At 58.0% G+C, this 27,167-nt stretch overlaps 11 protein-coding genes across 11 annotated transcripts; 5 read left to right on the top strand and 6 right to left on the bottom strand.

The window, feature by feature from the left end:
* Positions 1–93: 93 nt before the first annotated feature.
* SCHCODRAFT_02461420 (uncharacterized protein) lies at positions 94–930 on the top strand (the record flags this gene model as incomplete). Its single annotated transcript, XM_003037817.2, has 2 exons — positions 94–756; positions 847–930. Coding segments are annotated over 2 exons (747 nt in total), but the record flags the coding sequence as incomplete, so codon positions are not given.
* A 2,110-nt stretch (positions 931–3,040) lies between these two features.
* Positions 3,041–3,996, top strand: SCHCODRAFT_02252370 (uncharacterized protein). The gene is made up of 2 exons (XM_050342200.1): positions 3,041–3,092; positions 3,148–3,996. The coding sequence occupies exon 2, from the start codon at positions 3,252–3,254 to the stop codon at positions 3,729–3,731; it is 480 nt and encodes a 159-aa protein (XP_050200442.1). The 5' UTR covers positions 3,041–3,092; positions 3,148–3,251; the 3' UTR covers positions 3,732–3,996.
* Positions 3,997–5,573: 1,577 nt separating this feature from the next.
* Positions 5,574–9,467, top strand: SCHCODRAFT_02666500 (uncharacterized protein; the record flags this gene model as incomplete). Its single annotated transcript, XM_003037816.2, has 4 exons — positions 5,574–6,554; positions 6,609–7,019; positions 7,069–8,017; positions 8,077–9,467. The coding sequence occupies 4 exons, from the start codon at positions 5,574–5,576 to the stop codon at positions 9,465–9,467; spliced, it is 3,732 nt and encodes a 1,243-aa protein (XP_003037862.1).
* Positions 9,468–9,548: 81 nt separating this feature from the next.
* SCHCODRAFT_02621675 (uncharacterized protein) lies at positions 9,549–14,299 on the bottom strand. Its single transcript, XM_050345075.1, has 14 exons — positions 14,078–14,299; positions 13,934–14,028; positions 13,453–13,887; positions 12,830–13,406; positions 12,471–12,781; positions 11,600–12,419; positions 10,875–11,545; positions 10,684–10,824; positions 10,361–10,630; positions 10,191–10,304; positions 10,012–10,139; positions 9,918–9,962; positions 9,683–9,865; positions 9,549–9,627 (listed from the first exon to the last, which is right to left on the bottom strand). The coding sequence occupies exons 1-13, from the start codon at positions 14,232–14,234 to the stop codon at positions 9,826–9,828; spliced, it is 3,804 nt and encodes a 1,267-aa protein (XP_050200441.1). The 5' UTR covers positions 14,235–14,299; the 3' UTR covers positions 9,549–9,627; positions 9,683–9,825.
* Positions 14,300–14,451: 152 nt separating this feature from the next.
* On the bottom strand, positions 14,452–15,436 carry SCHCODRAFT_02252362 (uncharacterized protein). Its single transcript, XM_050342199.1, has 2 exons — positions 14,683–15,436; positions 14,452–14,630 (listed from the first exon to the last, which is right to left on the bottom strand). Exon 1 carries the CDS (start codon positions 15,345–15,347, stop codon positions 14,706–14,708), a length of 642 nt encoding a protein of 213 aa, XP_050200440.1. The 5' UTR covers positions 15,348–15,436; the 3' UTR covers positions 14,452–14,630; positions 14,683–14,705.
* A 643-nt stretch (positions 15,437–16,079) lies between these two features.
* Positions 16,080–19,573, bottom strand: SCHCODRAFT_02498450 (uncharacterized protein; the record flags this gene model as incomplete). The annotated part of the gene is made up of 14 exons (XM_003036464.1): positions 16,080–16,280; positions 16,327–16,450; positions 16,499–16,719; positions 16,774–17,077; positions 17,132–17,892; positions 17,951–18,029; positions 18,083–18,127; positions 18,178–18,260; positions 18,311–18,358; positions 18,411–18,612; positions 18,674–18,806; positions 18,857–19,006; positions 19,056–19,103; positions 19,156–19,573. 14 exons carry the CDS (start codon positions 19,571–19,573, stop codon positions 16,080–16,082), a joined length of 2,817 nt encoding a protein of 938 aa, XP_003036510.1.
* A 304-nt stretch (positions 19,574–19,877) lies between these two features.
* On the bottom strand, positions 19,878–20,203 carry SCHCODRAFT_02666497 (uncharacterized protein; the record flags this gene model as incomplete). The annotated part of the gene is made up of 2 exons (XM_003036463.1): positions 19,878–19,974; positions 20,028–20,203. 2 exons carry the CDS (start codon positions 20,201–20,203, stop codon positions 19,878–19,880), a joined length of 273 nt encoding a protein of 90 aa, XP_003036509.1.
* A 16-nt stretch (positions 20,204–20,219) lies between these two features.
* SCHCODRAFT_02621666 (RNI-like protein) lies at positions 20,220–22,228 on the top strand. Its single transcript, XM_050345074.1, has 5 exons — positions 20,220–20,816; positions 20,867–21,274; positions 21,327–21,343; positions 21,399–21,682; positions 21,734–22,228. The coding sequence occupies exons 1-5, from the start codon at positions 20,341–20,343 to the stop codon at positions 21,893–21,895; spliced, it is 1,347 nt and encodes a 448-aa protein (XP_050200439.1). The 5' UTR covers positions 20,220–20,340; the 3' UTR covers positions 21,896–22,228.
* Positions 22,229–22,651: 423 nt separating this feature from the next.
* On the bottom strand, positions 22,652–23,560 carry SCHCODRAFT_02501255 (uncharacterized protein; the record flags this gene model as incomplete). The annotated part of the gene is made up of 1 exon (XM_003036462.2): positions 22,652–23,560. One exon carries the CDS (start codon positions 23,558–23,560, stop codon positions 22,652–22,654), a length of 909 nt encoding a protein of 302 aa, XP_003036508.1.
* Positions 23,561–24,450: 890 nt separating this feature from the next.
* SCHCODRAFT_02251848 (uncharacterized protein) lies at positions 24,451–26,077 on the top strand. Its single transcript, XM_003037814.2, has 4 exons — positions 24,451–24,602; positions 24,656–24,904; positions 24,956–25,100; positions 25,156–26,077. Exons 1-4 carry the CDS (start codon positions 24,536–24,538, stop codon positions 25,631–25,633), a joined length of 939 nt encoding a protein of 312 aa, XP_003037860.1. The 5' UTR covers positions 24,451–24,535; the 3' UTR covers positions 25,634–26,077.
* SCHCODRAFT_02621663 (Metallo-hydrolase/oxidoreductase) lies at positions 25,382–27,130 on the bottom strand. Its single transcript, XM_003036461.3, has 3 exons — positions 26,871–27,130; positions 26,692–26,801; positions 25,382–26,636 (listed from the first exon to the last, which is right to left on the bottom strand). Exons 1-3 carry the CDS (start codon positions 27,073–27,075, stop codon positions 25,803–25,805), a joined length of 1,149 nt encoding a protein of 382 aa, XP_003036507.1. The 5' UTR covers positions 27,076–27,130; the 3' UTR covers positions 25,382–25,802.
* Positions 27,131–27,167: the final 37 nt, after the last annotated feature.

Below are 27,167 nucleotides of genomic sequence, written 5' to 3'. Positions count from 1 at the left end.
TGGGACGTATGAGTTTCGGACCGGTCCCCCGATCGTGCAACGTCAGCGGCGCACCGTCGATCCCCTCGCAATCCCCTCTCATCACCAACCACGATGGCGGCACCTTGCTTTGACGACGGCGCGATACTCAAGTACCTTGGACTGGACTCTTCCTACGCACCCTCCCCACTACAAGACCCCATCGGCTTCCTGAAGAAGAACCTTACCTACCTTCCGCCCCATCTTGCTGCTCAGTTCTCCCAAATCACTACGCCAAAGGAGCGCACATCTGTCCCCCGCATCCGCAATCGGCGCACCAAGCACACTACAACGTCTCCGAAAGAGCTCTCCTTTCTTGCTGCACGAAATACCTGGCCCCATTTGTGGGAAGGACGCGAGAGGCGAGGGCAAGAAGAAGCGATGGAGGAGAAGAGGTGGGCGGAGGAGGGGTTTATGCCTGGGCAGAAGAAGCATGTCAACAAAATTGGGAAACTGTTAGGAGAGTACGAGGAGGAAAGAGAGGCGGAGAGGGTGCGAGAATTGAGGCGGGAGCGCGTTTCGACCGTACCTGCGCCCGATCCTGAGGATGACTTCGTACCGGAGGAAGATAGTGAAAGCGAAGATGAGGATGAAGATGACGTGGTTGGTCGGATGAATTCCCTGGCAATACATCCACCTGCACCACCTCTTCCGCCAGAGCCCGAAGAGACGGACGCTGATCGTCAAGCGCTATTCGAGAGGATCATCCGCGAGAGGTTCATATACGGGTTGCTAGACGTGAGTATTCTTGTTGATCGTATTCCCGTCTTTACGCAATCCATTTCTGCTGCGCCTTGCTATCTATGACTGTCGCTGATATATTTGCAGGGTATAGACTACGATGAAGTCGATTGGGACGAGTCCTTGGATAGCGACGAGGACAGGGAGGCCGAAGAGCGATGGTTCGACGAAGCCGAAGATGAAGAATGAAGCTCTCGAACCCGATATCGAAAACCGACCTCTGGCGTCCTCTATTTCTGACAATCGGTTGACTGGCCTCCTCGTTATCCTCGTCGACCGACACCGCTATGCCCGGAAACCGACTAATCTGTGCCACTGGGAGCCGTTATGCGCTAATCACGCCCAATCCACATCCGCTATCCCCTCATGGTCTACCCATTGTAGCCGCCAACCGACCCTACTGGGCTCCTCTCAAACTTTCACGCCTAGAAGCCCACCATCCAATCGCCTTCCCCCGATCCATCTGCGCTCTACTATCACGATGAAGAAGAGCTGTAGCTGTCAAAGGATTAGAACGCCGTCGCTTGCCCGCGATTTAGCCTACCCTGGCCTCTCTTGCCACTCTATGTTCAACAAGCCCTCGGCGACCGCTAGGTGTCGCTATCTTGCTGGCTAGAGCTCCATAAGCGCGTCAATACACTGGCCATCGCTCTCGCCAACAGAGGGGCACCGGCCTTACAACTCAGCGTATCTTACGTCGCTGCGGCAGGCGTTATTCTGCTTGCGACTCCATACATCGTACCCTTCGCACGTTTCACAACCTCGACCAAGGCACATGTCGCCGTCATCTTGCGGGCACGAAGCACCTACGGCTATACCAGGCGTTGCAGAACGCGACGCACCGGGCGTGCGTTCATGCGACGCTCGGGCCCATCGGCCCACCGTACGCATGTAGAGCGTCCTAGGCGTATGCAGAGCGGTGGCTTGCCGTCTACGTACTCGACGCAGTGGCCTATATTGTCGCCGCAGTGCAAGCCACGATCGTACTCGACCCGAGCCTATCGCATCGGCCCTAACTCTGCTGCGTCGCGGACATCGTTGCCAACACTGGCGAACGCGGTCGTCCACATAACCCAACCGTCACTCAACCTCGTGTAACGACACCGCCTAGGCCTCATTTTATAGCGCCGGCACATTGTACTCCGATCCTCGCTGTGGAGTAGCAGGGCCTCGTAGGGTATAGGACCCCGATGGGCAGCACCGTTGGGGCAGTCAGCGCTCCCCAAGGCCGCTTTCGACCGTAGCCCGGTGCTATGGATATGGAGTGACGCCTCAGGAAGACAGTGAGATATCCTGGCACGGAGCACCGCCGCAGATACAAGGCGTAATTCCACTCAGATACGATGCGGATTTCCACTCGCTATATCCTGACGGCTACTCCTCCATTCCGATGGGTTTCCATCGCCGTACCTCGTGTAATGGCGTCGGCGCACTGCCATGCCTCGTGTACTGGCGTCGGCGCACCGCCATGCGGACTCCGCTCCCCGCTGGACCAAACTTGGCATGTTCGAGTCTCAGAGCGCTCCCCCTTCGGCCGTCCTCGCGCGCTGTGGTATGGAGGAAGGCCCCAGAACGACTGCGTGGCGGAATGCTTGGAGGAACCTCATCGCGTGTCCCTGGCTTCGCCGCCGAGCGCATCTCCGCCGTATTGCATGCCAACTCTGCCGTTGGTCGACTCGATTCCTTCATTCTAAATTCCGTCGTCACCGTATCGCGCAACCTTTCATGCCCCCGATTTTCGGTAGACCGGCGGTGGAATATTGCGCAGTAATTCTCGCATATTCCTTTCCGTGCGATGTTCAATTCTTCCTCATACTGCTCTCGATTTCTCGTCATGCTGCTCTCGTACGCCCTCACCCCATCGCGGCGCTCTCGATCATCCTCCGTGCATGGCCGTTCGCTGCGCCCGAGAACGCCGTCGCAGGGGACGTACACGATGCGATGGAACTATACAGATCTGCTCTGACAACAACGTGCCACACATGGGCGCGCTCGTTGTTTGTGGCCAAGCTTCCGAATGTCGCTTTGAATGAACGGCCAAGCCTTCGAATGTTGCTGTGGCTGAATGGTCAGCGCCTGCATGTCGTATACAGCTATGGCGAACTGCCTACGCGGCAGTCATGACGCTCAACGTTCAAACATAATTCGTGCCCAACCCTCCGTCTCCTACGGTCCCGCACCCGAATGTGATGGCTTTGTGGCTGGTCGAGCGTGGCGTTAGCGGTCTATCTCTTGCATTGCCAGGTCCCGCGCGGCAAACGATTCAGCCTCTGTTGAAGGGCGCTAGCGGCAGTGGCTGAATGCCCACTGGTGAATAGAAAGATCGCACCATGGTGAGCGTCTACATCACGTATTGCCTTTGTCACTGAGCTGAAGACTTTTCGTTAGCTGATGTTCTCCTCGTCACTGTGACGATGACATGAGCCCTGGCCTCGCCGCTTCCGTTTGTCGCGGCTTCCTTGCCTTTCGGGCCCCTCGCAGTTGCGCTTGGAATGGCAGAAGATGCTGTGGCGAGCGTCCAAGCTACAGCGTACCTCCCGCACCCCACTGGATCTCGCCGACGATGGGGCGAAGCCCATGCAATTCGAGGCGTCTGTCCACCTTCAGCAAGGATGGGGACTGTCAGCTTTTACGAAGACTATCGACCACCTACAAAGACTGCCGTGTACCCCATCCGTCGCCGACCTTCGCCGAGCTCTCCGTTTTTCGTACTTCGCGCCGCCGTCTTCGTGGAGTTATCGTTCGACGCCGCCATGCGGTACACGGGACCACGGGCTACAAACGAACATCGAGGCGTCGACGTCGCAAGCACAATGTCCACTCAACACACTGACTGTCGCCCGACACATCTCTCGGATATTGTCTCTCCGAGAGCACTCACTAGACGCGATACGCCACCAGCGACTTGCCTGCGGAGCGCTTCGACATACTTGACACTATGGGGCGCTTCGACAATCTATATACCCGGCTAACAGGGTTATATGGTCGCTCAGACGGGGTTATATGGGCTCCAGCGACTAGAGTGAAGTGCGCAATCTGGCCACCATGACAATCGGGCCCGGTCCACGCGTACTCCAGCCGCCGTGGTTCGCATATGAAGAGCGTGTCGTATCGCATACAGTGCATGCCGTATTCCATCAAGACCAGGGTCTAGCGCGTATCGTTACGCATGCAACAACCCAAGCGTCATGAATGCGCTCTGTCAACGGCGAAGGGGCGGTAACGATTGCATTTTGGTGCGGTCGCGAGTGCATTCTGGTGCGGTTGCGAGTGCATTTTTGCGCGGCGGTGAAGTGGTCGAATTTACGGCAACGGAAGAGCCTGGGGTGGAGATACGATTGGATCATGGAGGAGACGCGACTGGACCAAGGGAGGAGATACGGCAGACCAAGAGAGGTCGCAGTACGGCAAGCGCGTAGACGTTGACGCAGTCACTTGTACGCAAGAAGAATGGCTGGGATCGCAAGAGGAAAGGTAGAATGTACGCAAGAAGAGAGGTTGGATGTACGGCAGACCGCTCGCCGCCGATCGGCACTCTATGTCGGAGTGGAGTGAAGAATGTGTCGCGTTGCCGTACACGGGGTGGTGCACCTCATCCCGGAAGCTAGGGGGATCTCCTATCCGTCTCGAGGATGCCCGAGAAGATCCTCATGGCCTGTCGCTCTGGGACGTGCTGTGCTCCTGTCATCCTCAGGAGTATTGCTGCATGGTACGCGTCTGGTTCAGCCTGCCTCTTCGTCTTACGGTACACTAATGTTTGAATTTCGGGCGTAGAGCGATAGGAAGCAAGGCGCGAGCGGTGGGGAGCTATGCGCGACGTTTATGCGTCTTCTGCGCGGACTATCTGCGCCTCGCGATCTAATTGTCTACTTGGTTGGGGTGCGTCGCGCTGCTCGTATCTATCCCCAAGTTCTTCGATCGAACGTGGTGCGGCTGCAACGCGTTACGCTACGCCATTCTGCCGCGTTCGTGCCACCATGTGCATCGTGCTCAATCGGTTTATCGGATGGGGCTAGCGGGTTGCGTGCTTGCAATGATAGGTTTGCGGCGTAAGGACCACAGGATGTGCGACGGTGCTGAACTCGAGGCGATGGTGGGCGCCAACCCGCGTTAGGCAATTGTAGGCGCGTAAGCCAGGGCGCGAAGCACGTCGGAGGAACAAGAATTACCAAAAGCAGAACAAAAATGAGCAGGTGATGAGATCATAGAATGCGCCGGACCGATACGGCCGTGAGTAGTTGCCGGATCCGGGGTGATCTCCGGGGGCGTGGCGACCAGAAGCGTTCGGGACGTCGGGGAAGGAGGACGGGCGCGTACCTCTTGCTCCCGACCGCCATCATCTCCAACGCTTGCCGCTACACGCCCCGCCTCTGTGTCACCGCCGACGGGCTACCGACCGTGCGTGCGCCAGCCCACACAATATCCGCCGCACTCGGCTCCGGCTCTCCTCCCCCAGCCGCCCATCGCCCCACAGCCCCGGACGCCCTCTTTTTCTTCAACTCTCACTCGAACGACATCGCAAGGCAGACGCGCGACAGGTGAAAGGCAAGGGGACGCGCGGGTCGTCGCCACCACTCAGGATCACCGTTTTGCCGCCGCCCAGAGATCATATTTGTCGGCTCCTGTCCGTCACCGTCTCTGGAACCATCCGGCATCGGCCATCGTAAGTTTGCCAGTTACCGTCGCCCCGCCGTTGCCGCGTCCCCTGCCTTCTCGCGCAATGCGGCCAGCCCCTTCTTCCACTATATTCTACTAGCTTTTTCGTAATTCCCCCCTCCCTGCTCATACTTCTTGGCCGCAACGGTGCTGAAATTATGCAAGCCCTGGCACCGACAGATCGCCCCGCGGCAGCTCCTCCCCGCCGCCCCGCCGTCCCCATCTCCTCCCGCCGCGCGAACAGCAAGGACCTCAAGCTCTCCCTCGGCATGTTCTCACCGTCCGCGGACACCATCACGACCTCGCCCACGCGCAACGCCCGCGGTCAGCACCGCTTCACGGCCAACGGCTTCCTGCCCATGCCCCCCATCCGCGCATCACCCGTCTGCACCCCGACCACGAGCGCAGATGCATGCACGTTCGATAGCCTTTCACGGGTCACCTCTTCATCCAACTCGAGCCTCTCCGCCTCCCAGCTTACCACCGCTCCGACCTCCCCGCAGTCTCCGCGCTGCAAGCCGGCATTGTTGGCGCCGACCTGGATCGCGGTACCACCGACGCCGCCGCCACCGACCCTCGTCAAGCGCTCGGTCACTTGCGTCACCTCACGCCATAGGAAACACGCTGCTGTCTCCGTCTCACCATCTATGCCCAATACGGCCCCTCGCAGACACCCACATCGCTCAGTCTCAGCGCCCTCGCTTTCCATGCGCCGCAAGTCTATGTCCGACACACTCTACCGGGCACCCGCACTGCGCGAGTACGACTTGAATGCGACGGGCAGCAAGCTGCGCCCCGGGATATCTCGAAAAGTGCGCGAGCCGCAGCCGCCCCTGGCGTCGCACATACACGCCCTGAACACGCCGCACACTTCGCGTCCCTCGCTTTTCCATATCGAGGGATCGACGCCGAGCGATGCGGACGAAGACGAGCTGGACAATGCCGGCGAGCCAGGGCCCAGCAAGTTTACCTTCCCTGAGAGGGTGATCACTGCCGAGCCCGATGCGATGGACCCTGGTGGGGAGGAGGCGGAGTGGCGAGCGGAGAAGCTGAAGGAGGACACGCGCAAGTACCATGCCCTCATGGAACTGCTGACGACGGAGGTGGGGTATGTCTTGGATATGCGGGCTCTGGTCACGGTGCGTCGGCTTCCGAGCGTGTTGCGGTGCCCGACGGTTTGACAGCCGATACAGATCTACCTGCGGAATTTAGCCAATCTGACCTCGCGGCCATCCTTCTCGAGAAGCGGGTCCTCGTTTACGTCCATTTCGCGCGTCAATTCGGCCAACAGCATCCACAATGCGCTCGCGCTGACAACCGTGGACGGCCAGGGCGTGCAGCACCTCAGTCCGACGTCCGGCAAGGAGAAGGACAAGGGCCGTGTCATTCTCAACGCCGTCGAGATGGACATTATGATGCGGAACGCGGAGGATATCATGCAGCTGCATGAGGAGTTCGTCGACGAGCTACGCGAGGCGCTTCTTCCGCACGGCATCAGGATGGGCGTGGTTCGCTCCGAGGAAGGCTGGCCAGAACTGAACGATCAGTCGGACTGCGATATCGACAGCGCGATTGGCGTGGTCGCGACGAAGTTTGCGGTCGAGGTTAGCACCCCCGCGATTTCTGGAGGGCAATTCTCATGAGGGTGATCAGTCTTCTAGGTTCAACATGTATGAGGCCTTCTGTACGGGCCATCAAGAAGCGACCGAGGTCATTCGCCGCGTGCAGCATCAGCATCCACCCGAGTGGGACGAGTTCGAACGACGCTGCTCTGACATGGTGCATGAGATGTCGCCCCGACCGTCGGCGGAGGAACCTTCAACGACTCAAGCGACCCCTCGCAAAGCCGTCCCTCACGCCGCCAGCGCCTCAGCAGCTACACCAACCAATGCAGACACCTTCACTGCGGAGTTGCCTTCGCCATCACCTCGCAAGCGGTCAAGATCAGTCCACTCCCTCGACGGTGCTGTTCGTAGCCTGCGGCGGCGATCCGTAGCACAACAGCGCGAGGCCCTCCCGTTCCCGAACGAGCTTCGTGCGCGCAGGCTGACGCTGATGGACTACCTGATCAAGCCCATCCAGCGCATCTGCAAGTACCCGCTACTTCTTGACCAGCTCAAGCCCAGTCGCGGGGCGCAACGCTTGTCCGCCGGGCAGCCCTCTCGCCGTTCTGCTGTGCATGTTGCGGTAGAGAGCGCTGCGCAGGCGATGCGTCATGTCGCCGCTGCCGTGGACGCAGCTCGAGCGAGGCAAGCAGTGTGTGCACAGAGCGCGCTCATTGTGTCTCGCGTCGCAAGCGCGCTTCGGCTGTCTTCCTCCTCGTCCGCCTCGCAACACAGTTTGCCGGCCAGCCTCAATATGACAAGCAGCTTCCTGAGCTCGCTTGGGACGTGCCTCCTTGCCGGATCGCTGGACGTCGTGCACCACAGCCCGCTGCAGCCGATGACTGCATCCGCGAATATCAAGGCGAAGTATCTTGGCGCCTTCCTGTACTTGGGCGGGTACCTCATCCTCGTCAAGGTCTGCAAGGGCAAGGTGTACGAGCCGAAGCACTGGTTTTCGCTCGCGGACTTTGAAATTGTAGATCTCGACGAGAGGGACGGTACGTGGCCTTGCTCGTGGCCTCATTAAGGTTGTCTCGCTCACGCACGTTCCTCATAGCAATGTTGCCCTGCTCATTCCGCCTCCTGGGCAAGGGCCATCAGTTCGAGCTCGCCGCGGCGTGCCAGAGGGAGAAGGAGGCGTGGATGGCGTCCATGCGCGAGGCGAAGGCGCACCGGACGTCGTGGATCAACGAGCCGACGTCGAGCTTGTACCTGGACGCGCGCGGCGGGCCGATTCAACAGTCGGAGTCGGCGGAGGTGCTGCAGAGCATCACGCCGCTGCCGACGATCCAGAGCATTCCGGAGCTGAGGGGCTCGTCGAGCTCGAAGATGCTGGAGGAGTCGTTGATGGCGGTGGTCGAGCGGAGTGATGGGCAGCAGGGGTTCACGGAGGTCTCGAGACGATTGCATGATGGGCCGCCTCAGCACATCGCGGCGAGTCGACGCTCGTCGACTGCGTCTGTCAAGGCCATATTTTCATCGGTGGACAACGAGACGGTCGTCATCCGGCGCGCGTCGCACAATGCGCGCCTCGCTGTTGATCGTGGCTTGCTGGACGTCATTTCGGAGCCAGTGCTGGCGGCGCGTGCGCAGGCAAGCAGGCGCGAGGAAGACCTCTTTCAGGCGCCGTCGGTGGCGGGCTCGCGCGCTACGCCACGGGCGAACTCGGGCTTGAGCATCGCGAATGCGAAGAGCAAGCTGACGCGGCATGAGAGCGTGCGCGTGTACAAGCGCAACAGCATCTTCGACGTGGAGGCGGCCTCTGCAGACCGTACGCGCGGCTTGTCCCTCGCCAACCGGCGCCTGGCGAAGAGGCCAAGCGTCATCTCGACGGAGGGCGTCAGCGCCTTCAGCCCGGCATCTGCAGGCTCATCGCCTTCGCCGTCCCCGTTCTCGCATTTCTCACAATCGTCCGCGCGATCGTCAACGAGCAGCCCCGTCAATCTCACCTCGTCATCGTCGCACAAGGGTCTCCGGCATGTCCCGAGCGATCCGGAGAGCAAGCGGCGCTCGTCGCTCGTGCGCAACTTCAAGGGCTTCCTTCGCGGCGCGTCATCCTCCTTCTCCTCCACCAACTCCAGCACCCGGACGTTGGCGATACCCGAGACTCAGAGTGATCATGGTCACGGCGCCTCGTTGCACGATGCGAACCGGACCGTCACGCAGAGCCTCCTTCGCCGATTCTCCAAAACCGCCGTCCGCACCACGCCTCGACAGCCGCTGCAGCACCGCCGTGCGAACAGCGCGCCAGACAGACCGGACGAGCCCGGCGGGATCGAAAAGCCCGCCGACGAGGAGGACCCGCCCATCGTCCTCGACGTGCACATCCCCGACGTTACACCGTACTTCCCCTCCCTTGCGCCTACAGCGACGCACGAGCTCGACTTCACGCCTGTGTCCCCGCATTGTAGCCCTCCCGCAACGGCGACTGCCGCCGTGCCCTCATGATAATACCCCTTTTATAAACGAGAGTAAGTATGTGGGCTTCTGTTGTCCCGCCCCTGCCCGGCGGGTCCGTTACGTTCTTATTTTGCTTTTTGTGTGTACCATACCCCCTCCCACCCATTTCTTCGCTGTTCTTCTACCTCCTCTTTTGTTAGTGTACTAGCTACCGTCGTGTATCATTATCATCATCATGTGTCGCCCGTGACGAGTTGACGTACCCGTTGTTCCCTGAGCTCATCCTCGCGTTCCGCTGCCATGACCGCCGATGCATAACTTAACGTAGTAGCCACAATTAGAACGCATATATACGCGGGACACGATTCTATGTAATGGAGATAGATGCGTAGATGAATGAATAGTATCATGGTATCAGGCCGTGCGCACGTAAGAGGGTAGCCCACCTGTGGGAGGAGATGAGCATACGGAGTGTCCACGAGAGCAGGCAGCACGCACTCTTCCTGCTGCATTTCCATTTCGGCTAGCCGACGCTTCAGAGTACTAGATGGGACATGAGGTGACAGTCATCTTCAGCAGTGCAAGAACGTACGAATTTTCGGCCGTGAGGTTATTCCGAGCCTTCTTGGTTTCTCGCAAGTCTTTGGCCATTGCGGCCCAGGCCTCCTCGTCAGGCAACTGGACGTCCTGGTACATGCCATCCAGCTCCTCGTTGAAGGTCTAGGTGGATATGAGGACAAGACGCAGGGCAATCACAGACTGGGCGCGCACTTGATAGAGGATCTCCGTCTCCGCCGTCTTATCGTTGAGAAGACTTTTGATGACCTCCGTCTGGCGTTTGACGCTCTTGACTTCTTCTTGACTCTTCTCGAGGGCCTCGGATTTCTAGTCAGAGTCAGCAACCTTGGTTTGTCCATATGGATATAATACATCAATCGTACCTCCTGCAGGGTTGCCTGTAGCTCGTCGATGTCTTCCTGCATCGCATCGGCGGACCTTGCTGCTCGCGACAGCGTATCATCTAGCTCGTTGGCCATGTTTTCTAACGACCGACCAACGATGCTGGTATCCATAGTTGCACGACCTGGGCCGCCGGCGTCCATGGACTGCGTTGCTCGTAAAGCGACACTTCGCAAATGACTTCGAGGCGTGTTATCGCGCTGGCCCAAGAGCTGTCGCATTTCTTCCATTCGCTGCTGAGCTTCTTTGGTCTGTTGCGTACATTGAGCGGGAGGCGCAATTGCAACAGTTTCTGAAAGCTCACCAACGGAGTGGTCCGCTGCGGTGTGCGCAAAGTCTTGTCGGGCGAGGCTGGCCGTGATATGGGCGTAGTAGGTTCGCCTGCTGTACGCAGACCTTCCACCTCCAGCTTGATGCGCTTCACTACTCTGCGAGCAGAATCGATCTACAGTGCAGATTAGACGCGCCGAGTGCCCACGAAGCAGAACAACGCACGTCTTCTCGAGTGGACTCAGCGAGCCGTTGTAAACGGTCCGCATCAGGAGAACCATCCCGCGACCTAGCCTTGCCCTTGTTGAAGCCATTGGTGAAGGGCAATGGCGACAACACTCTCGGCAGGTCATCCCGCGAAGAAGACCTCGTCGGCGATTCCTGCGAGCGGCGTACCGGCGAGCTCGACAGCGAACTCGACACCGATCCCGGGCCCGTCGATGCCTTCTTTTTGATAGACAGCGGCTCGACAGGGCCAGTATGTTGTGATACTATGGATAATGGCCGTGGTGTCGCATCACTCGCTGCTGTTGGGAAGAAGGGTATGCGAGAGCTGCGGGTGAGGCCTCTGGACAGTTGCGGAAGCTGAGACGCCGGTGGCGGCGGCCTTGGCGTTTCCCGAGCCAACTCTTCGTCGAAGGACGGTAGCACGGGCGCCGTGGAAGGCTCAGGCGTCCGCATCCGTGGTGGCTCTGGTGTACGCATGCGAGGCTCGGGTGAGCGTGAGGGTGGTCGAGGGGATGGACTGCGAGGCCCGCGTGGTCGGTCAGATAGTCGTGAGTCAGGGCGCAGAAGGGGCGCATCGGTCACTGTTAGCTCAGACTCTGGCTTCGACAAAATCGAGCGGTTATCTCGTGAAGCCCTTGACAAAGGTCGAAGAGGTTGCGGTGGCTCCTCTACTCATATTATGTTAGTATACGGAATCGACGAAAGCATTCGTAACGACGAACCCTCCAGAATCGTGTCATCTATATTCGCGTCGAGGTCGAGCGCAGGGAGCGGCTTCCCATGTTGCGTCTGGCTGTTCTTGCGCGCAAGCTCGAGCTTCATCTGCAAGTCCCACTCCGACGAGTCCAGCTCCTGCGTCCTGTCATCCTCCTCCATATCACTATAATCCGTATCGGGCCCTCTCGACGTTGATCGCGAGCGCGAACCCAACGAACTCTGCCGCGAAGAGCTCCGCAACGGCTCGCCGCCCTCCGATGTCTTCAGCGGCGACTTCCGCAGCTTGCGCGACCTCGACGACCGTGAGGTCTTGCCCGCGCGCATGGATCCGTCCTCGACAGACGTCGCCGCAGTTGATTCGGACCGATTCGAGAACGCGAAACTGTCACCCGTGCTCGTGCTCTGGGTGTGCCCTGTGCTGTGTGACGTGATAGTATTCCGACTCCTCGTCGACGACTTCGCTCGCCTGTGCCCGTTGACAGAGCCCACGAAGAAGTCGCCGGGGAGCCTCCTAGAAAGCGCATCCAAATTGAAGAGCGACGCTTTCGACTTCGCCGTGGGTGTGCTGGGCATGGAGTTGCGGCCGGAACGGAAGTCGAAGAGGCCGTATTGGTGGATCGTCTGCACGACGCGGGCAGAGACGCGGTTAGCTTGTAGAACCTCGTCCTCCTCTCCGTCGGTGTCTTCGCTGCTGGATGTGATACGCATGCGGCATAGTTCGCCCGCCATGGGTTGAAGACGGATGCAAACGAAGGGTGGGCCGCCCACCCCGAATGGGATATTGTCGGCGCTCCCTGAAGCATCGACATGTACGACTGCCTTGGTCTATGAAGACCACTGTTAGCAACTGCTATAAACCGAAGGTCGCGAGCGCACCTTCTTGGGTTCCTGCAAGAAAGCTTTCCGCTGATAGACATTGTAGAATGTCCTGGCGACAACCGAACGGCCTCCGCGAGCCTCCACCTCTTTCGCTTCAGAGCAGAGAACAACCGACTGCCCAACTCTCGCCCTGTACTTCGCCTGCACAAGCCATAAGTTTTCTAGAAACCGCTGCTTGTCCGCCTGCGTCTTCGGAGGATCGAGATTGATGGGATGCGGAGGATGCACGACGGAGAGCGCACGGAAAGGTCGGCCAGACCAGCGATCGCTCTGATCCCGCGGCGGATTCTCGAAGTACATGTTGATGTCTGTTTGCTCGCATCAGCCCATGCTCGCTCGCCTATGCACGCCCTGACCTGCGCCTCCGATATCCGTGGCGACGACGTCGGCGATGTCGACGACACCCTTGCACGACATTCCACTCCGCCGCTTTGTGGGTAAGCTGGCGCCTTTGGTGACCTTGTCGACGGCATCGAGACCTGACAGAGCCTTGCCAGACTTGTCGTGTGGACGCTTGACTATGACCATCTTGTCGTCGAAGAGGAAAAGTGTGCAGTTAAGCGATGTCCCCAGGCTTGTGGTCGACGCGCTCGCAGACATAAGACCGTCAGTGATGATGTCCTCAACGTCAATACAGTCTATAAATCGACGCGAGATGGAGTGCAGGTCGGCGGGAAAGCCCTCGATGCTGGTGCTGAGGCAGTAGAAGACGGCAGCACGTTTCGTCTGCTCGTCCGCTTCGGCCTGCGCGATCTTGCTAGCAATCTCGTCCGCCTCGATGAGCTTGTCGCGCTGGGGGTCGTCAGGCGCCATGTGCTTGATCATGTTCCTGAAGAGCAATGTGTAGCGGGGGATGCGTTGCACAGGGTCTATGAGCAGCTCCCTCAGACCAACGCGATTGCGCGAGGTATCAGCGGGTTCGTACTTAATCCTCTGTGTAGCTGTTAGTGGTGTTCAGACGGGAAGTATGGACGCGCACCTCTATGAACTGTACGAACTGCGAGGACTTCTTTGACACTTCGCGCTCAAAGATGGCCTGCGCCTCCTCGCGCTTCGCATAGTACTGCTTGTACAGTTCAAAGCCCCGAAGCTCCTTGAAGTGCCGCAGAGCCACGTCCCCGACGCCTCCAACTGTCTTCGCGCCGTTGGGAGCCATCATCTTCTCCAGATCCGTGAGGAACGCCTCATTAACGGGGATGAGGTTATCCACATTGCCGAACAGGACTTTCGCCTCGTACGCGGGGAGGAGGGACGTGTTCTTGTCGCGCGAGAAGCTCCTGAGGGGGTCGGCGTACGAATGCTTCAGGGTGCGGAGGCGTTCTACGTAGTTGCGCTCTGTGGTGACGAGTTCGCGTATGTCGGCGGCGAGGGCGGATGTGTCGGTCATAGCGCGCTTTCGCTGGTAGTGATCCTGCTAGAGGAGGGTCAGTGAGCTTCTAGATGTCGTGAATGAGACGCACATTGCTCTGAGATGAACGAGATGGGTCCAGGAATCCCGCGTCCGCTCCGTCAGACTCTAGCGGGTCGCCGAGGGATAGCACAAGGTCCTGCACGTCTGTCTTTGCGTCAGTACGCGCACATTGCTAGTATTTGTGGTCTCGCACCATCGGGCAGTCTTCTCCCATTCTCCGAACCCTCAATGACTACCCCGCAGAAGAATGCACGCTTCGTCACACCGAAGGAGCTGGACCCGTCGTTTCTCGTCTCGTCGCCGGTGGAGAGCGGAATTTGTAGCTTGCGCGGAGACGAGCTGAGGGCCATCTCGGTCTATATGTCAGGATAATGAGCGCGTTAGTGACTTCAAATCATGAGAGTGGCGGGAGGGGACCTTTAGCAACGTGACGGTTACCGAACTCAACATCAAAGCGCCATCACGTGCATATCAGTCACGCATAGCCGGAGAAGGGGAGGATTGGAGGGGATTCAGAGAAAATCAGACAGATGTACTCCGTGTCATGAACCTAACGCAGACTACGGTGTAATTCATAGCATGGTGATGATGTTGTTCATCGTGCGTTTCCCGAGCCTGCACACAGTTGGAGACTTCGGGAACTATATTCTACAAATGGTCGCAAGTGTGCTTGGCCTTGACCACGCCTGCTTCACGCAGAAATCCTACAACGCGTCCGGTATGGCATTTGAGCAAGCAATGAATGGCTAAAGAGCGCAAATCAGTGGGGGACGTTCATATGCAGGCAGTGAAACTCACTTTTCGCAGACTTTCACAATGCTTTACGACTCCAGATGACGGCGCAAAAGATGCATAGGCTGCTTCCACACCATCATTCTGAAGTCGGGTACGAGGCCTTCCAGGTGTATTTCCATTCCATCGCTCCATCCGAATTTGGCTGGCCTGAGGGCAAAAATTCCTTTGAGACGCAGTCGCTGGAGAGGACAATTCGCTTCGTGTCGGGCGATCACCTCTACCAGCGACTTGGCTTCGAGGTCCAGGATCCCTCCCAGCTCCAGGACACGCAGTTTTTGTATCGAGTTGTGAGCACCCAGCACGTCGACGAGGTCCTGCGTCAGCGGGGCGTTTTTGTGGAATTGAAGTTCGAGGGTGATCAGAGTGCGCAACGACGCGAGAAACGCGGGATCCACGAACGATCTGGGCCGATTCAGAAGCGATAGGCAACGCAGAGTGCTTGACGAAAGCGCAAACAGCGAGAAGGGGCTTGCGCTCATCACCTTCGCTTCTTTGTCGAACGCCAAGTGCGCATGCTCGAGCTCGACCGGGCACATCAGCTGGACGAGAGACAGGTCCCTTGTAGTGCTCAAAGTTAGGTGCAGCCTGCGCAGGTGGGAAAGCAGTGACGGGATCCGCAGATATAGCCACGGACGAGAACTCGGGAAGCAAGACCGTCGCGTTGACATACTTCCAGGCAGTAAGTCTTGGGCAGTGGCGCACTAGCTAAAGTGCGTACGCGGGGGGCGTCATGGTCATCAAGTCACCCAGTCGCGCCCACGAAAGATGCGGGATCGTGACTACACCGTCCTGTGTACTTTATATATCGCGATGAGTCTTCAACCTTCGCTCGATCAGCCGTGTCCGTTCATGATACCACGAATATGACGTAGGCCTGCGTCGGTAGAAACCAGAGACTCTTGAATAAGGGCATCATCCTGAGTTGAGAGCTGCATCCCGCCGCGCAGGACAGGATTGTTCGGACCCAGTGGTGGCAGGTTAAGGTCGAGATGACAGGCGTGATCACAGTTGGTGCAGATAGGTATATGCTGCTGCTCTCGATAGAGCGCGGAAGATGACATGGTGGGCGGGCAGACACTGTCAAGGCAGACTTCGACGATTGAGGGAGGCCCGACAGAGGATGGTGAAAGGCAAGGAGAGAGTCGTCAAAGAAAGGCTGTCGACCGCGGCCCTGAAACATACTACTAGTAACATAGGCGGTGATCGCCGACGAAGCCACGTGATTCAGAAACGCGCCTATAGTCGCCCATAACTCAGTGTCAAAGGACCTTCACTGAGACCAAGACAAGGACCAGCCCTGAGCCTATGCCCTTGGGTTGAAGTGGGTATAATTTCGATAGGATAGGAAACTGAGACATATAAATATACTAAAGGGCGCCAATAAATAACGAAAGATCATCCTAGTCCACGAAGAGGTCCACAAATCCCCGCTGAGGAGACAGTACGCCGACAACCTTGCTCTCGAGCTGGAACATTCCTCCGCCTCTATAGGCTACAAGGTCGGGTTTTTCAGTTTGCCGTATACCGAGCAGAGTAGCCATGTTGGTGGTCACCAGTCTCGTTGCTGTCTTCTCGTCGAGATCTTCCGTCTCGTGCAAAACCTGTAGTCCATGAGAGGAAGGCCAGCGCAAAGAACTTTATGCTTACCTGAGCGACTTCGAAGCGCGTGTTGCGTACTGACCACGTTTCGCGAACGCCTAAGCCTACTGTGACACCAAGTTGGAGTAGAATCCCTACTCCCGTCTCGGTTGTGAGCGGCGGCCCGGGGATGCTGGTGAAGATGAGCGCATTTCTGCGGGTACAAGAGAGATCCACATACATCCGTCGTCCCTCCCATTTCAAAGGCACCGGTCGCGCTGGAGTCAGGATCACACCGACGCGCGCACGTACAATTTCTCGTGCTAGCAGCGGTGCCTCGCTCGCGCCTGCGAATACGACGCGCATCGCCGACCCAATGCGGTTCTCCACCTCGGCCTTCAGAACCAGTAACGTCGACATGATATCTGCGCTCTCGACATCGATAACGAGTGGGATAACGCCCTGCATGAAGGAGTTAATTGCTAGGACTCGCGCAGCATGCGCCGACCGACTTACCTCGGCTGCCTTCTTGAACCACTTCCCTGTCTCTGTATCTTCGCTCTCCCATCCGTGCAGCAAGCGTCGAAGGAGCGCAATTTGTTGGCTGACTGCCGCACCGTGGTAACCCATTGGAGTGTCGCGGGAGATGTGGACGTGCAGCGCAGTAACGTCCTGCACGACGGCTCCTCTCTCCATTACCGAGAAACAGCCAGCACGGAAGGTCACGGAGAGTCCTTGCATGACCGGCGACGTCGTCATGCCCATAATTGACGCTGAAGGGACGGTCGCTGCGTAGGTGACGCCCGAGCGATACGCATTTCTGAAAGATGTACAATCAGCTGGCATACAAGGTCAATATGAAGGATACCCTCACATAGCATCTCGCGTGTCGCATACCAGGCCGTCAGCGGCGAACTGCAGCCCAGCTGCGTCGCCAAGGACAGCAGGTACCTTCCTTTGCAGCGGGTCCAGCGGTAGACCATTCTGCGTTGAAGGCTCGTCGGCCATCTCTCCCATACCCAGCGGCGACCCAAAGGAGATGATACCCGGTGCGATGACCCCGCCCTCCAGGTCGATGGACTCATCCGCATCGTCCGCACCCTCACAATCCCACTCTTCCACCCCAATGCAGGTTATTTTCCCGTTCTCAACGATGACCGTCTTCAGTTTCTTCTTCGCCTCATCCTCCACGTCCAGTTCGACAAGGTCATCGTCGCCATTCAGCACCCGCCGCACATTCGCAAAGACCACCTTCCCCGTAACTTTGCGCGAATCCAACGGCTGGACACCGCCGTACCGCACCGCGTTCTCCGTCTCTTCTTCCCAGTCTGGCGTACGCGGTGCCTTCTGTCGCTTGTCCTTGTCCTCCGAATACTTGTCGCCGCCTGGGAACTGCGCGATACCGTCGATCCAGACCTGGATGGGTACCGAGCCCGGCTGCAGTGGGTGCGCGCTCCAGACGACGAGGTCTGCGTCTGCGTGCTCGCGTAGTTCGCCGAGCCTGTGGCCCATGCCCACAGCATGTGCGGGGGCGGAAGTGACGGCAGCAAGTGAGAGGCTGGAGTTAAGGCCATGATAGTATGCCTGCCGCGCTTCCTGAATGAGGTCGCGGGCGGGCATAGTCGGATGATCGGTCTAGTAAATAGAGGCCCGATGAGTTTACGAACTTTTTATAGGGTTTTTTGAGACTTACACTCAGGACAACAGTTAGATTTTCGTGCGCAAGAACGTTGGGTCCGTATTCGGAGCTCCAGTATGATTCACGAGAGCGCCTGCACAGCCGGTTGAGACATGCATTGGCACTCAGAGGACAAGGACGACGGACCTATGATTTGTGGCAAACAACGACAACGCGGGCGGTCCGCCCCACCTATGGTGGTCTTGTTAGACCAACTCAACGAGGAAGAAGGACGTGCTTACATGCGCTTCAACAATCCCGGTACCAGCCATGCGTCCGACGCATGCTGGACGGACGAGACGTGAAAGTCAAATTCGTTGGTTAGCTGAGAAAACATAAGTATCCTCGAGTGACGCAAGCCGCAGGATACAATACCCTGGCGAGCGCGTCCAGATCAACAGCCTCAGAACAATCGCTGGTCACCTTGAAGATGATCAGATATCGCGCGTGTAGTGCAGTCATCAACATCACTGACTTTGACCTTGCCTCTCAGGACGTCAGCTAGAAGATCCCATTGTGATGCTTCCGGATATTCCCCAAGACCTTGCCATAAGCCTGCTTGCGCAGCACTACAGAATGCGTCTTGCGCACGTCGAGCCTGACTGGCCTGTGCATACGCGGCGCGCAAAGTCCATGCTGCGTCCATGCGCGTGCCGTACTTCCTACTGCACGCTTGCCTGGCGTTGAGAGCATGTTAATAAGATTATTGACAGAACAGTTGATGAAGCGCCGACGCACTTCATGTGCCTCCACGGCGTGCGATCAGTGACGGTAGACGCGCTTGCATTCAGCTGGTGCGGAAGTTCAATCGCCATAGACGTCGGCGTGCGCTCCCTGGTCGCGCGGAGCTTGATCATAAAGCCTTCGCCGCCTGCGGGAAACGTCAGGATGAAAAAAGCGTGTCATCGTGGATGGGCTCACCAATGGTATTCATGCTCCCCGGAAGAATCTGAGCTGAGGTCACACCGCCAGCAATGGCGAGGGCGAACGCGTCGTCGTGGGTGTTGAAAGCGTCTATGGCTCTGAGCCACGGTAGGACGAGTCCATTAGGACTGTCGAGGTCGGCAGCGCCTATGCTAAGGAGTTAGAAACGCGGATATTACATGGAGTAGCGACGTACCATCAAGAATGGGCGTGCTGAGGACACCCAGATGGCTGTGAAGATCGACTGAGGCGAGGTTAGTCTGCGTCATATGCGCGGCACAAAATTATGCTCTCACCAAGCCCAGGAGTCACCCATGCCCCATGCATGTCGACCACTTGCAGGTCCGTCGCCGTGTACTGCTCGCGAAGGTGGAAAAGGTCCCCGATGCTCTTGACGAGGCCCTTCTCGAGAAGAAGATCTGCACGCTTAACCACAGTACCGTTGTCTTCTCCGGTGAACAGCATAGTGTCCAGGATTAACGTCGGAGGTGTACTTGGATCGAATCTGTCCGAGGTGTCCCTCGAGAAGAAGTCGGGGGAAGGTCCTGCGGGTGCTTGTGCAGCAGCACATCGGGCAAGGATATACTCGGCGTTCGATGGTGCAGATCGGATGGTTGTAGTTGTAGGGCGATGAGAGGAAAGGTAGAGAAGTCCTGCCGTACCCAAAGCAAGCAGGGTAGGGATGTGGCGGACGAATCCTGGGCCTGTGGACATCGCGCCAGTGCTAAGCGGAAGGTCCGCGGGCTTCATCGTGGTCGTGGTGAGGATACGGGGACTGCGGACTCATATTGCATGGGGATCAAGTACTTGGTGTACACGCTCGCCTAGATACAGAGGTATCTGCAGCATGGCATATGCCAGCCTGCCCTCCCCCTGCGAGTGGAGGTTCAAATGACTGGAGCCTTGGCTCATTTGACTAGCTCCGGTATGGACGTGCGCGGTGTAGACTTCGTAGGAAGAGTGGAGTCTTGCAAGCAAGGGGCCATAGGGTTCTAGCGTCGGCTTCATGGGGTGCCTTCTACATGACGCCTAGCAGTGCCGCACCGCTCTTCACACCGCGACCGCGCGCGGCAAGCAGGCTTATACCGACAATACTGAGCAGGAATCCTGCGAATCTTTCTTTCGATTCAATACCTGCAAGAGACGACGTGACGAGTACGAGGCGTACCTGAAGAATGCGACACGGGAGATCGAGCGCTCCTCGTTTGGCGTACGCGCTGAGGCAAAGATACCTCGCAGGAGCGCGGGCGTAATGGGAAACCTGCTCTTGGGAGGGGGGTCTATCGATGCTGGAGACGGCTGGTAGGGGCGCGCTGTCGCGGAGCTCCTTGACGTCGTGGACATTGCCAAGATGAGATTGCCATCACCTGCACACGACGACCATGCCCGCCACCGCGCGCTGACCTCGACCTCGACCATCCGCCACAATTCTCTCCTTCTCCCCCTCATCCTCGCTCTCTCCCTTGCTAGTGCCGGCGACAATGCCGAGCATCAGCGAGTCTGCGTCCTTCTACGAAGATGACATGATCAAGGTCGTCGACCGCCTCCCTGAAGATGGCGAGCACCGACGCGTCAGGCACCTCGTGCTCCAGACACCGGGCTGCGTGAGCGACGATGAACTCGCTGACGCGCTCTACGAATGCCCCCATCTCGAGACGCTGGTTCTCTCTGGCGTGCAAGACTTGACGGACCGCACGATCGTACGCGCCGCAGCTGCTTGTCCAGGCCTTCAGGGCATTGGGCTATCGGGATGTAACGCGCTATCCGATGTTGCCATACTCGAACTCACCGGGAAGGGTGTGCCGCTGCAGTGGCTGCACGTCAATGGGGTCGCAGGGCTGACAGACCCAAGCATAAGTGCTGTCGCGCGCTCATGCTCACGGCTGCTCGAACTCGAGCTCTGCGACCTCCCTCTGCTATCTGCATTATCCTTGCGCGATGTTTGGATGTTCTCCAGGCATGTATACGCGATAGTTGACCTTGAACGCCAAGCTAAATGTACACTAGGCAGTTACGAACCCTGCGCGTCGCACGATGTCACCAACTCAACGACAAGGCGTTCCCCTCATCCCTAGGCCCCGACATGCCCAACTTCTCGCACGAGAAACCTCTCCCCCCTCGCCCTACGACCTGGCTTGACGAGCTGCAGCCCCTCACACTGCACCACACCGCCCATAACTTGCGCGTGCTCGACCTTTCTTCCTGTAACATCACCGACGACGCGATAGAGGGCATTGTCGCCCACGCACCACGAATCCAGAGCTTCATTCTCTCCGGCTGCACGGCACTTACCGACCGCTCGCTCGAGAGCATCTCGAAGCTCGGCCCGCATCTCGACGTGCTCATGCTCGCCCACGTTAGCAAGGTAACAGACAAGGGCATCATCAAGATCGCGCGCGCATGTCAGAATCTCAGGTATGCCCTTGCCCCTTCTACTTCCATCTCTCACACTCACATAAACCCCCAGATGCGTCGACGTCGCGTGTAAGTGCGAGCTTGCGTGGCCCAGGTAGGTGTTGACCGGCGCGTCCACATACAGTCTGCCGCCACCTCTCCGACCTCTCTGTCTTCGAGCTCGCCGGCCTCAAGATCCGCCGCCTCAGCCTCGTGCGCGTGCACAAGCTCACCGACATCGCTCTCTTCGCGCTCGCCGAGCACGCGCAGACGCTCGAGCGGCTGCACCTATCGTACTGCGACCGCATCTCGCTGGACGCAATCCATCTGCTGCTCAAGCGGCTCACAAACCTGCGGCACCTGACCGCGACCGGCGTCCCTGCGTGCAGGCGGAAGGGGGTGCAACGCTTCTCTGACCCGGCTCCTGAGGGATGTGGCTGCACTTCCGCGTTCACTTCCTCGTATTGACTGCGATTGCAGGACTGGGATAAGGACCAACGGGCCGCATACCGCGTCTTCAACAACGACAACGTCGCTGCCCTTCGCCGCTTCCTCGACAAGGAGCAAGCCCGCCAGCGGGAAGCAGAGGAGAAGAATATCATCTTCGTTCCAAGGGAGGACGACAAGATGGATTTGTACTGATGTTCGAGCTGCCTTCTCCCTTCCTAAGCTACTTCTCCTTTCATTGTGCTTTCTCTCTTTTAGATATCCAGTGATACCACCCCGGAGCTGCTTGCTATATATCATGGTGCGTTATTGCAGCGCAAGGCATGTATTTGTACCCAGACTTCTTTTGCCGTATTTGTACCCTAGCTTTATCGCGTTTTGAGGGCCTTCAGGTGCTTTGGTCGCCTTGGTCGACGCTCCATCTACGTAGCATATCTCCAAATGCTCCATTTCCATTGATGAGGTCGAACTTCAAAGAGAGAAAATATTCCGTGCTGTTTTCCATTCAATTGATCTGCTTCGAGGACCGGGTCGTCTAAGTAAAAGCTACAATGTGCGACGCGTATACGTGATGAGACTTCGTAGGTACGTCGCTCTCGTCATATACATGAGTCGTCTAGTCCGTTGGTGGTGGATCGTGTACGAGGGGAAGTGTAAGAAAATGGGAGTGTTGTGGGAGCGAGTCTAAGAGTGTGGGGGAGTGTGGAGGATGGAACCAGTGAGGGAGGATGGAATGTGGAATGTGGAAGTATGGGAGTATGGTATATGGTGTCCGCGTCCGCGAGGTATGCTATACGAGCTCTGAGAGTTATGCCATACGAGCTCAAGTATAAGTAAGAATTAAATAATGTGGTAGTCGTGTCGTGGCTTGTTCTTCGCGTTCTATTGGGTCGTTTCCCTTCGCGTGTTCTGTCAGTCCTTGTCCTTGCTGACTTCCTTGCTTTGCCAGACTTAATGGACGCGCCCGGAGGCGCGTTCCCAAATCAGCCGATGACAGCTAATCTCGTTGACTGCCAGCCGGCGAACGGCTACGAGGTGAGCAGCAGCCTCTATCAGGTTCTCGCGGAAGCTGATAATCTGGGGGCGAGGTCGCTCGCCTTGAACGTCCATCCAATTAAGGATGAAGGTGCAGGAAGAGACGAAAACCTGGGCCTGGTCAGGGTCCAAGCCCCGGAGAAAGTTGCGCCAGGCCCCTCCTTGAGAAGGACCGCTGCACTGGGCGACGTAGTGGGCGACGCTGAATAGAACGTGCGCATTCATAGCGTTGCCTGCCGCATAATTCGCGACAGCGTCGATGAGCGCGAGTAGGACAGCCGGACTAGACGCGAGGATAGGGTAGCGGACGAGGGAGGGAGCAACAGCGTCGCGTTTATGCTTGAGCCAGACGATGATGAGGTTGAAGTGCGAAGCAGAAGGAGCGATCGCTGCGTTGTGGAGGAAAGTCTCGACCTGGTTGAGGCGGGTGAGGATGTCGAGCATGACCTCGACGCCGGTGCGTTCGTCCTTCGCGAGTTCGCGGTGCTTCCCACCCTTTGGCAGGCACTTTGACCGACAGAAGTCCAAGATGTAGGGGTGTGCTTTGTACATATCCTTGCAGTGCTGCTTAAGACACCCTAGAGTCGGGTCGCTGCGAGAGCCAGCGAGGACGCGGAAGAGATGATGCACGAGGAAGTTGATGAGACGGTCGTAGGTCGCACCAGTCGCGAGAGTAGCAGCCCCATCGCGTTCGAGACGTTTCTCTAATTGGAGCAAGCAGACAACGAAGTAAGGATGGCAGGCGTATTCGCGCCTGTCTATCGTGTCCATGTAGGGTCGGAGAGCTTTGAGAGCTGGACCTTGGGTGGGTACTTGGTCTGACATGGGTTGCAGGAGGCGGATAGAGGTCTTCCTCGACGCGTAGCGGCGCGTTTACTCGTCGTCCTCGTAGACAGTAAACAAGACGCATATTGCAGAAAATATTCTTTAAATATCGGCGGCGCGGCGGGGCAAGGAGGCGGAGGCAAATGAGGTCCCGTAGATGGCGAACAACGTCCTGTTTATATTGCCGTAGACAGTATCCAAGGCGGCAGGCAGGCGGGCGGTGCGCCGATGAGATCTGACCCGCCTGCCAGCGCCATCAGCGGGAGTATTGATGCGCTATGCGTCGGCAGAGGCGGGAGGCGCATCAGCGCATGTACCGGCTGGCAGGAGTATCCCACGCACCCTTGAGCAGTCGCCGCCATTGGGTAAGATACGAGAACGAGGCGCGAGCATTGGCGGAAGCAAAACGGTTGGCAAGGCATGAAAGAGATGAGTATGCAGATTGACAGGATGCAGGCATCTTGACGAGCGGGGGGAGGCCCAGGAGGGGGGTAGGAAAGGATGTCGTAAGTCGCGCGGGGGGCGACGACCAGTCCTTATATACGCGGGCGGTAAGAATCATGGCCAGGGGCCTAGTTACTAACCCATCAACAGGTGGAATGGGCGTCGTCAGGTCGTCGGCGTAGGCATAAGTGGAAGTTGGCGCCCAGGAAGAGGGAATGTGCATTTCATTTGGGCACTGCAGCTGGCAACTGAGCGAAGAGGGCCTTTGACAGCTCGGGGATACTGGGAAACAGGACGAGCTGACGACGAACCGGTGATGCTCATGGAGGTGAGAGCTGAGCCGCAACTGAGCCGGATCTCTATATTCTGAAGGAAATCAACCGTGGGAAGTACGCCACACATGCGCTGAGCGCGGTGGGGACTTCTTGTTTTCCAAACGAACAAGGGCCATTGAGCACGGCTCTTGCCCTCAGCTAGCATTGCTGCTACTTCTATCGTCTAATCTGTGACTGGTCAAACAAACTTGCGAGCATGGGTACTTCAACTCCAGCGCCTCAGGCCGAACCCATCTTCCCCTCAATGACCGCAGAGGAAGAGGGTATGTCCAGCCCCTACCATATCCCAATTTACTATGCTGACAGAGCTCACCAGACCATGTAATTCTGACACGACTGCACAATGACGAGCGGATACTCCGGACCCTCATAAAGACCCTCCACGCCTACCTCGCCTTAGCCGCCGAGTCCCCCACACCAAATACCGCATCCCAACTGGAGGATGCGCGTGACGCGTTCCTCATCAAGCTCGAGTCTTTCGAATTGACGCTGCAGAAGATGGGGCTGGTATGTGTAACGGAGGACCGCCAGGTCAGCGAATACCAGCGTGAGAGGGAAGCGATCGGTGCGTGGCGGGGTCGATAGATTCGACGCGCATATGCTAATGGGACTATAGACAACGAGCACCAAAAGCTACATACCCAAATTGAAGAACTGAAGGGCGCGCTGGAGCGTGCGCAGGTCAGCCGACGGCAAAAGATGGAATACGACGCGATCGCGGAGAAGGTGAACACGCTCCCAAGCAGAGATGAGCTCGAAGGGTGCGTGAAGCGTTCTACTTTGGCATAAGGCAACGGCTTACAAAACGACTTGAAGCTCGATCGAAAAGCTCGAAAGCGACATGGCCGCTATACGCGAGGAGCAGTCGTCACAAGACCGCGTGCTACAAACCCAGCGCACCGGCCTCGACGCGATTGTCGCGGAAATCGAGGCATTACGACGCGCAGCCTCGGACGAGGATCCAAGCGGTACACCCGCGGAGGACGCGGAAGACTCACAAGCCACTATTCTGACTGTCACCGCCGATGAGGAGGATGGCGCAGAAGACGGCGCGATCGAGGAAGAGGGAGCAATTGCTGAGGAGGGTGCCATCGCCGAAGAGGGCGCTATCAGCGAGCCTGATGCAATACGAGAGAGCGCGCTGCCCGCAATACGGGAGACCGCGCGCCCCGCTGCGCCGCCGCTGCAAACGGACATCGAGATGGGGGAGGTAGAAGAAAAGAAGGACGAGCGTGAAGAGGGCGAGGCGTCGGATATGGGAAGTCCTCTAACAGACTTGCAATCTAGTCCATGAAGCTGCACCTCCGTGTCTCTTCTGCACCGTGTCTCTGCATGTCGGGTGCACTCGCCCTGTTTTTGCCATCCGACTGTGTCAAGCAAGGTGGAAGACCTGACCACTTTCGCCATATTCTTAGTTGCATTCACCCACAACTCGCACCATCGTTCCTGCTTCATCGACATTCTCAATTCGCCAATTTCACCACGAACTCATCCAGATCTCTCGCGCACTCGACCGGTTTCCCGAACTCGCCCTCCGCCAACCGTCCGATGGCCTCCATAATGTTCCTCGCGCGCGCATCCCTCCCACCAGAGTACCGCCGCGAGAAATGATTCAGCACCAGCCTTTTGGCGCCAATTCGCTTCGCGAAAGCACCCGCCATCTGCGGCGTCGAGTGCCCTCGGGACTTCGCGCGCTCCTCTACGCTCTCGTAGGTGTCGGCACGTTTGGTGCTGGGATCGACGCCGGGCAGATGGGCGAGTGTGGCTTCATGCACGAGGAGGTCGGCGTCCATGGCGAGCGGCGCGATGGCCGAGGGATCGTGCGTGTCGCCGAGGATGACGATTTTGCGTCCTGGCCGAGGGGGTGGCCCATGCAGCACGGTGCCATCTGGCAACGTGATGGCCTCCCCCCGGCTCAAGCGACCGTACAAGTGACCGACTTTCTTCGTGATACCGTTGCGCTTGATATGTGACTCGTATAGCTTGGGGTTCATCCTACCCGGCATAGGCGCCTCATGGACCACGTAGCCGACACACGGGCACGTATGCAAGAGGGGCGCAGCGCTGACAGAAAGACGTTTGCCGGTGAAGACGTCGCGCCAGACATTTTCCTCGCCTTGAGCGATGTCGCGGCCTTCGTGCTCTTGAGGCTGGAGGGGCAAAGCGGACTGGAAGTCGGGATCGGATGGGCAGCGCAGCTCGTGCACGACGTAGGGCTTTTGTATGAAGGAGTGGGTGTATGTGAGCCCACTGCGGATGTAGGCGCGTAGGCCACGGGGTCCGTATATTTCTAGGGGCTACATGACGATTAATGAGCGGGTGTGTTGCGATGGTAGAATATGAGCTACAGACATGGGCATTGCTATTTGCAGTCGATCCTGCAGCGCCTGAGTCGCCCGCTGTCCCGCCTATGCTGTCCAGAATGGTGCAGAGCAGCGGTATGAGACCACAGATGTGATCGGCTGCGATCCATTTGTATGAGCGAATTAGGCGCCGAGGGGCTTGCTGGCCGTGCTACTTGAATGGCGTACCATGCAGGTGGGTGATGAAGATCTTCCTTATACTCCCCATCTTCACCCTGCTCCTCTGTAGCTGTCGCAGCGTCGCCTCCCCGCAGTCAAACAACCAGACGTCCTCGTTCAGACGTAGAGCAAGGGAGGAATTGCTCCGCGTTAGAGAGGGTACCGCCGACACCGTACCGAGGAAGGTGACGACGATGGGGTCGGTGGGGGCCATAGCTTGCGCAAGGAACTAGCTGAGAGGGTTGCAACTTATGGTATCCGATGACCGATACGAAGCGCACATATGCATAAAGCGAGGATACTAGG

Source organism: Schizophyllum commune (genome assembly GCF_000143185.2).
Source record: "Schizophyllum commune H4-8 unplaced genomic scaffold SCHCOscaffold_5, whole genome shotgun sequence".
Taxonomy (NCBI): domain Eukaryota; kingdom Fungi; phylum Basidiomycota; class Agaricomycetes; order Agaricales; family Schizophyllaceae; genus Schizophyllum; species Schizophyllum commune.
The sequence above is the reverse complement of the archived record's forward strand: the minus strand, read 5'-3'. Positions and strand labels throughout refer to the sequence as shown.

What these genes read in the sequence shown, in the direction of transcription:
- SCHCODRAFT_02252370 (XM_050342200.1), top strand. Translation starts at nt 3,252, where the DNA reads ATGGCAGAAGATGCTGTGGCGAGCGTCCAAGCTACAGCGTACCTCCCG.
- SCHCODRAFT_02621675 (XM_050345075.1), bottom strand. Translation starts at nt 14,234, where the DNA reads ATGGCCCTCAGCTCGTCTCCGCGCAAGCTACAAATTCCGCTCTCCACC. An exon ending in AGTTCGTACAGTTCATAGAG is followed by an intron (nt 13,407 to 13,452) that starts GTGCGCGTCCAT and finishes ACAGCTACACAG; the next exon opens with AGGATTAAGTACGAACCCGC. An exon ending in CACGGATATCGGAGGCGCAG is followed by an intron (nt 12,782 to 12,829) that starts GTCAGGGCGTGC and finishes GCGAGCAAACAG; the next exon opens with ACATCAACATGTACTTCGAG.
- SCHCODRAFT_02252362 (XM_050342199.1), bottom strand. Translation starts at nt 15,347, where the DNA reads ATGTCAACGCGACGGTCTTGCTTCCCGAGTTCTCGTCCGTGGCTATAT.
- SCHCODRAFT_02621666 (XM_050345074.1), top strand. Translation starts at nt 20,341, where the DNA reads ATGCCGAGCATCAGCGAGTCTGCGTCCTTCTACGAAGATGACATGATC. An exon ending in GATGTTTGGATGTTCTCCAG is followed by an intron (nt 20,817 to 20,866) that starts GCATGTATACGC and finishes AATGTACACTAG; the next exon opens with GCAGTTACGAACCCTGCGCG. An exon ending in TCTCTGACCCGGCTCCTGAG is followed by an intron (nt 21,683 to 21,733) that starts GGATGTGGCTGC and finishes CTGCGATTGCAG; the next exon opens with GACTGGGATAAGGACCAACG.
- SCHCODRAFT_02251848 (XM_003037814.2), top strand. Translation starts at nt 24,536, where the DNA reads ATGGGTACTTCAACTCCAGCGCCTCAGGCCGAACCCATCTTCCCCTCA. An exon ending in AATGACCGCAGAGGAAGAGG is followed by an intron (nt 24,603 to 24,655) that starts GTATGTCCAGCC and finishes AGAGCTCACCAG; the next exon opens with ACCATGTAATTCTGACACGA. An exon ending in AGCAGAGATGAGCTCGAAGG is followed by an intron (nt 25,101 to 25,155) that starts GTGCGTGAAGCG and finishes AACGACTTGAAG; the next exon opens with CTCGATCGAAAAGCTCGAAA.
- SCHCODRAFT_02621663 (XM_003036461.3), bottom strand. Translation starts at nt 27,075, where the DNA reads ATGGCCCCCACCGACCCCATCGTCGTCACCTTCCTCGGTACGGTGTCG. An exon ending in CTTCATCACCCACCTGCATG is followed by an intron (nt 26,802 to 26,870) that starts GTACGCCATTCA and finishes AATGGATCGCAG; the next exon opens with CCGATCACATCTGTGGTCTC. An exon ending in CTGCAAATAGCAATGCCCAT is followed by an intron (nt 26,637 to 26,691) that starts GTCTGTAGCTCA and finishes ATCGTCATGTAG; the next exon opens with CCCCTAGAAATATACGGACC.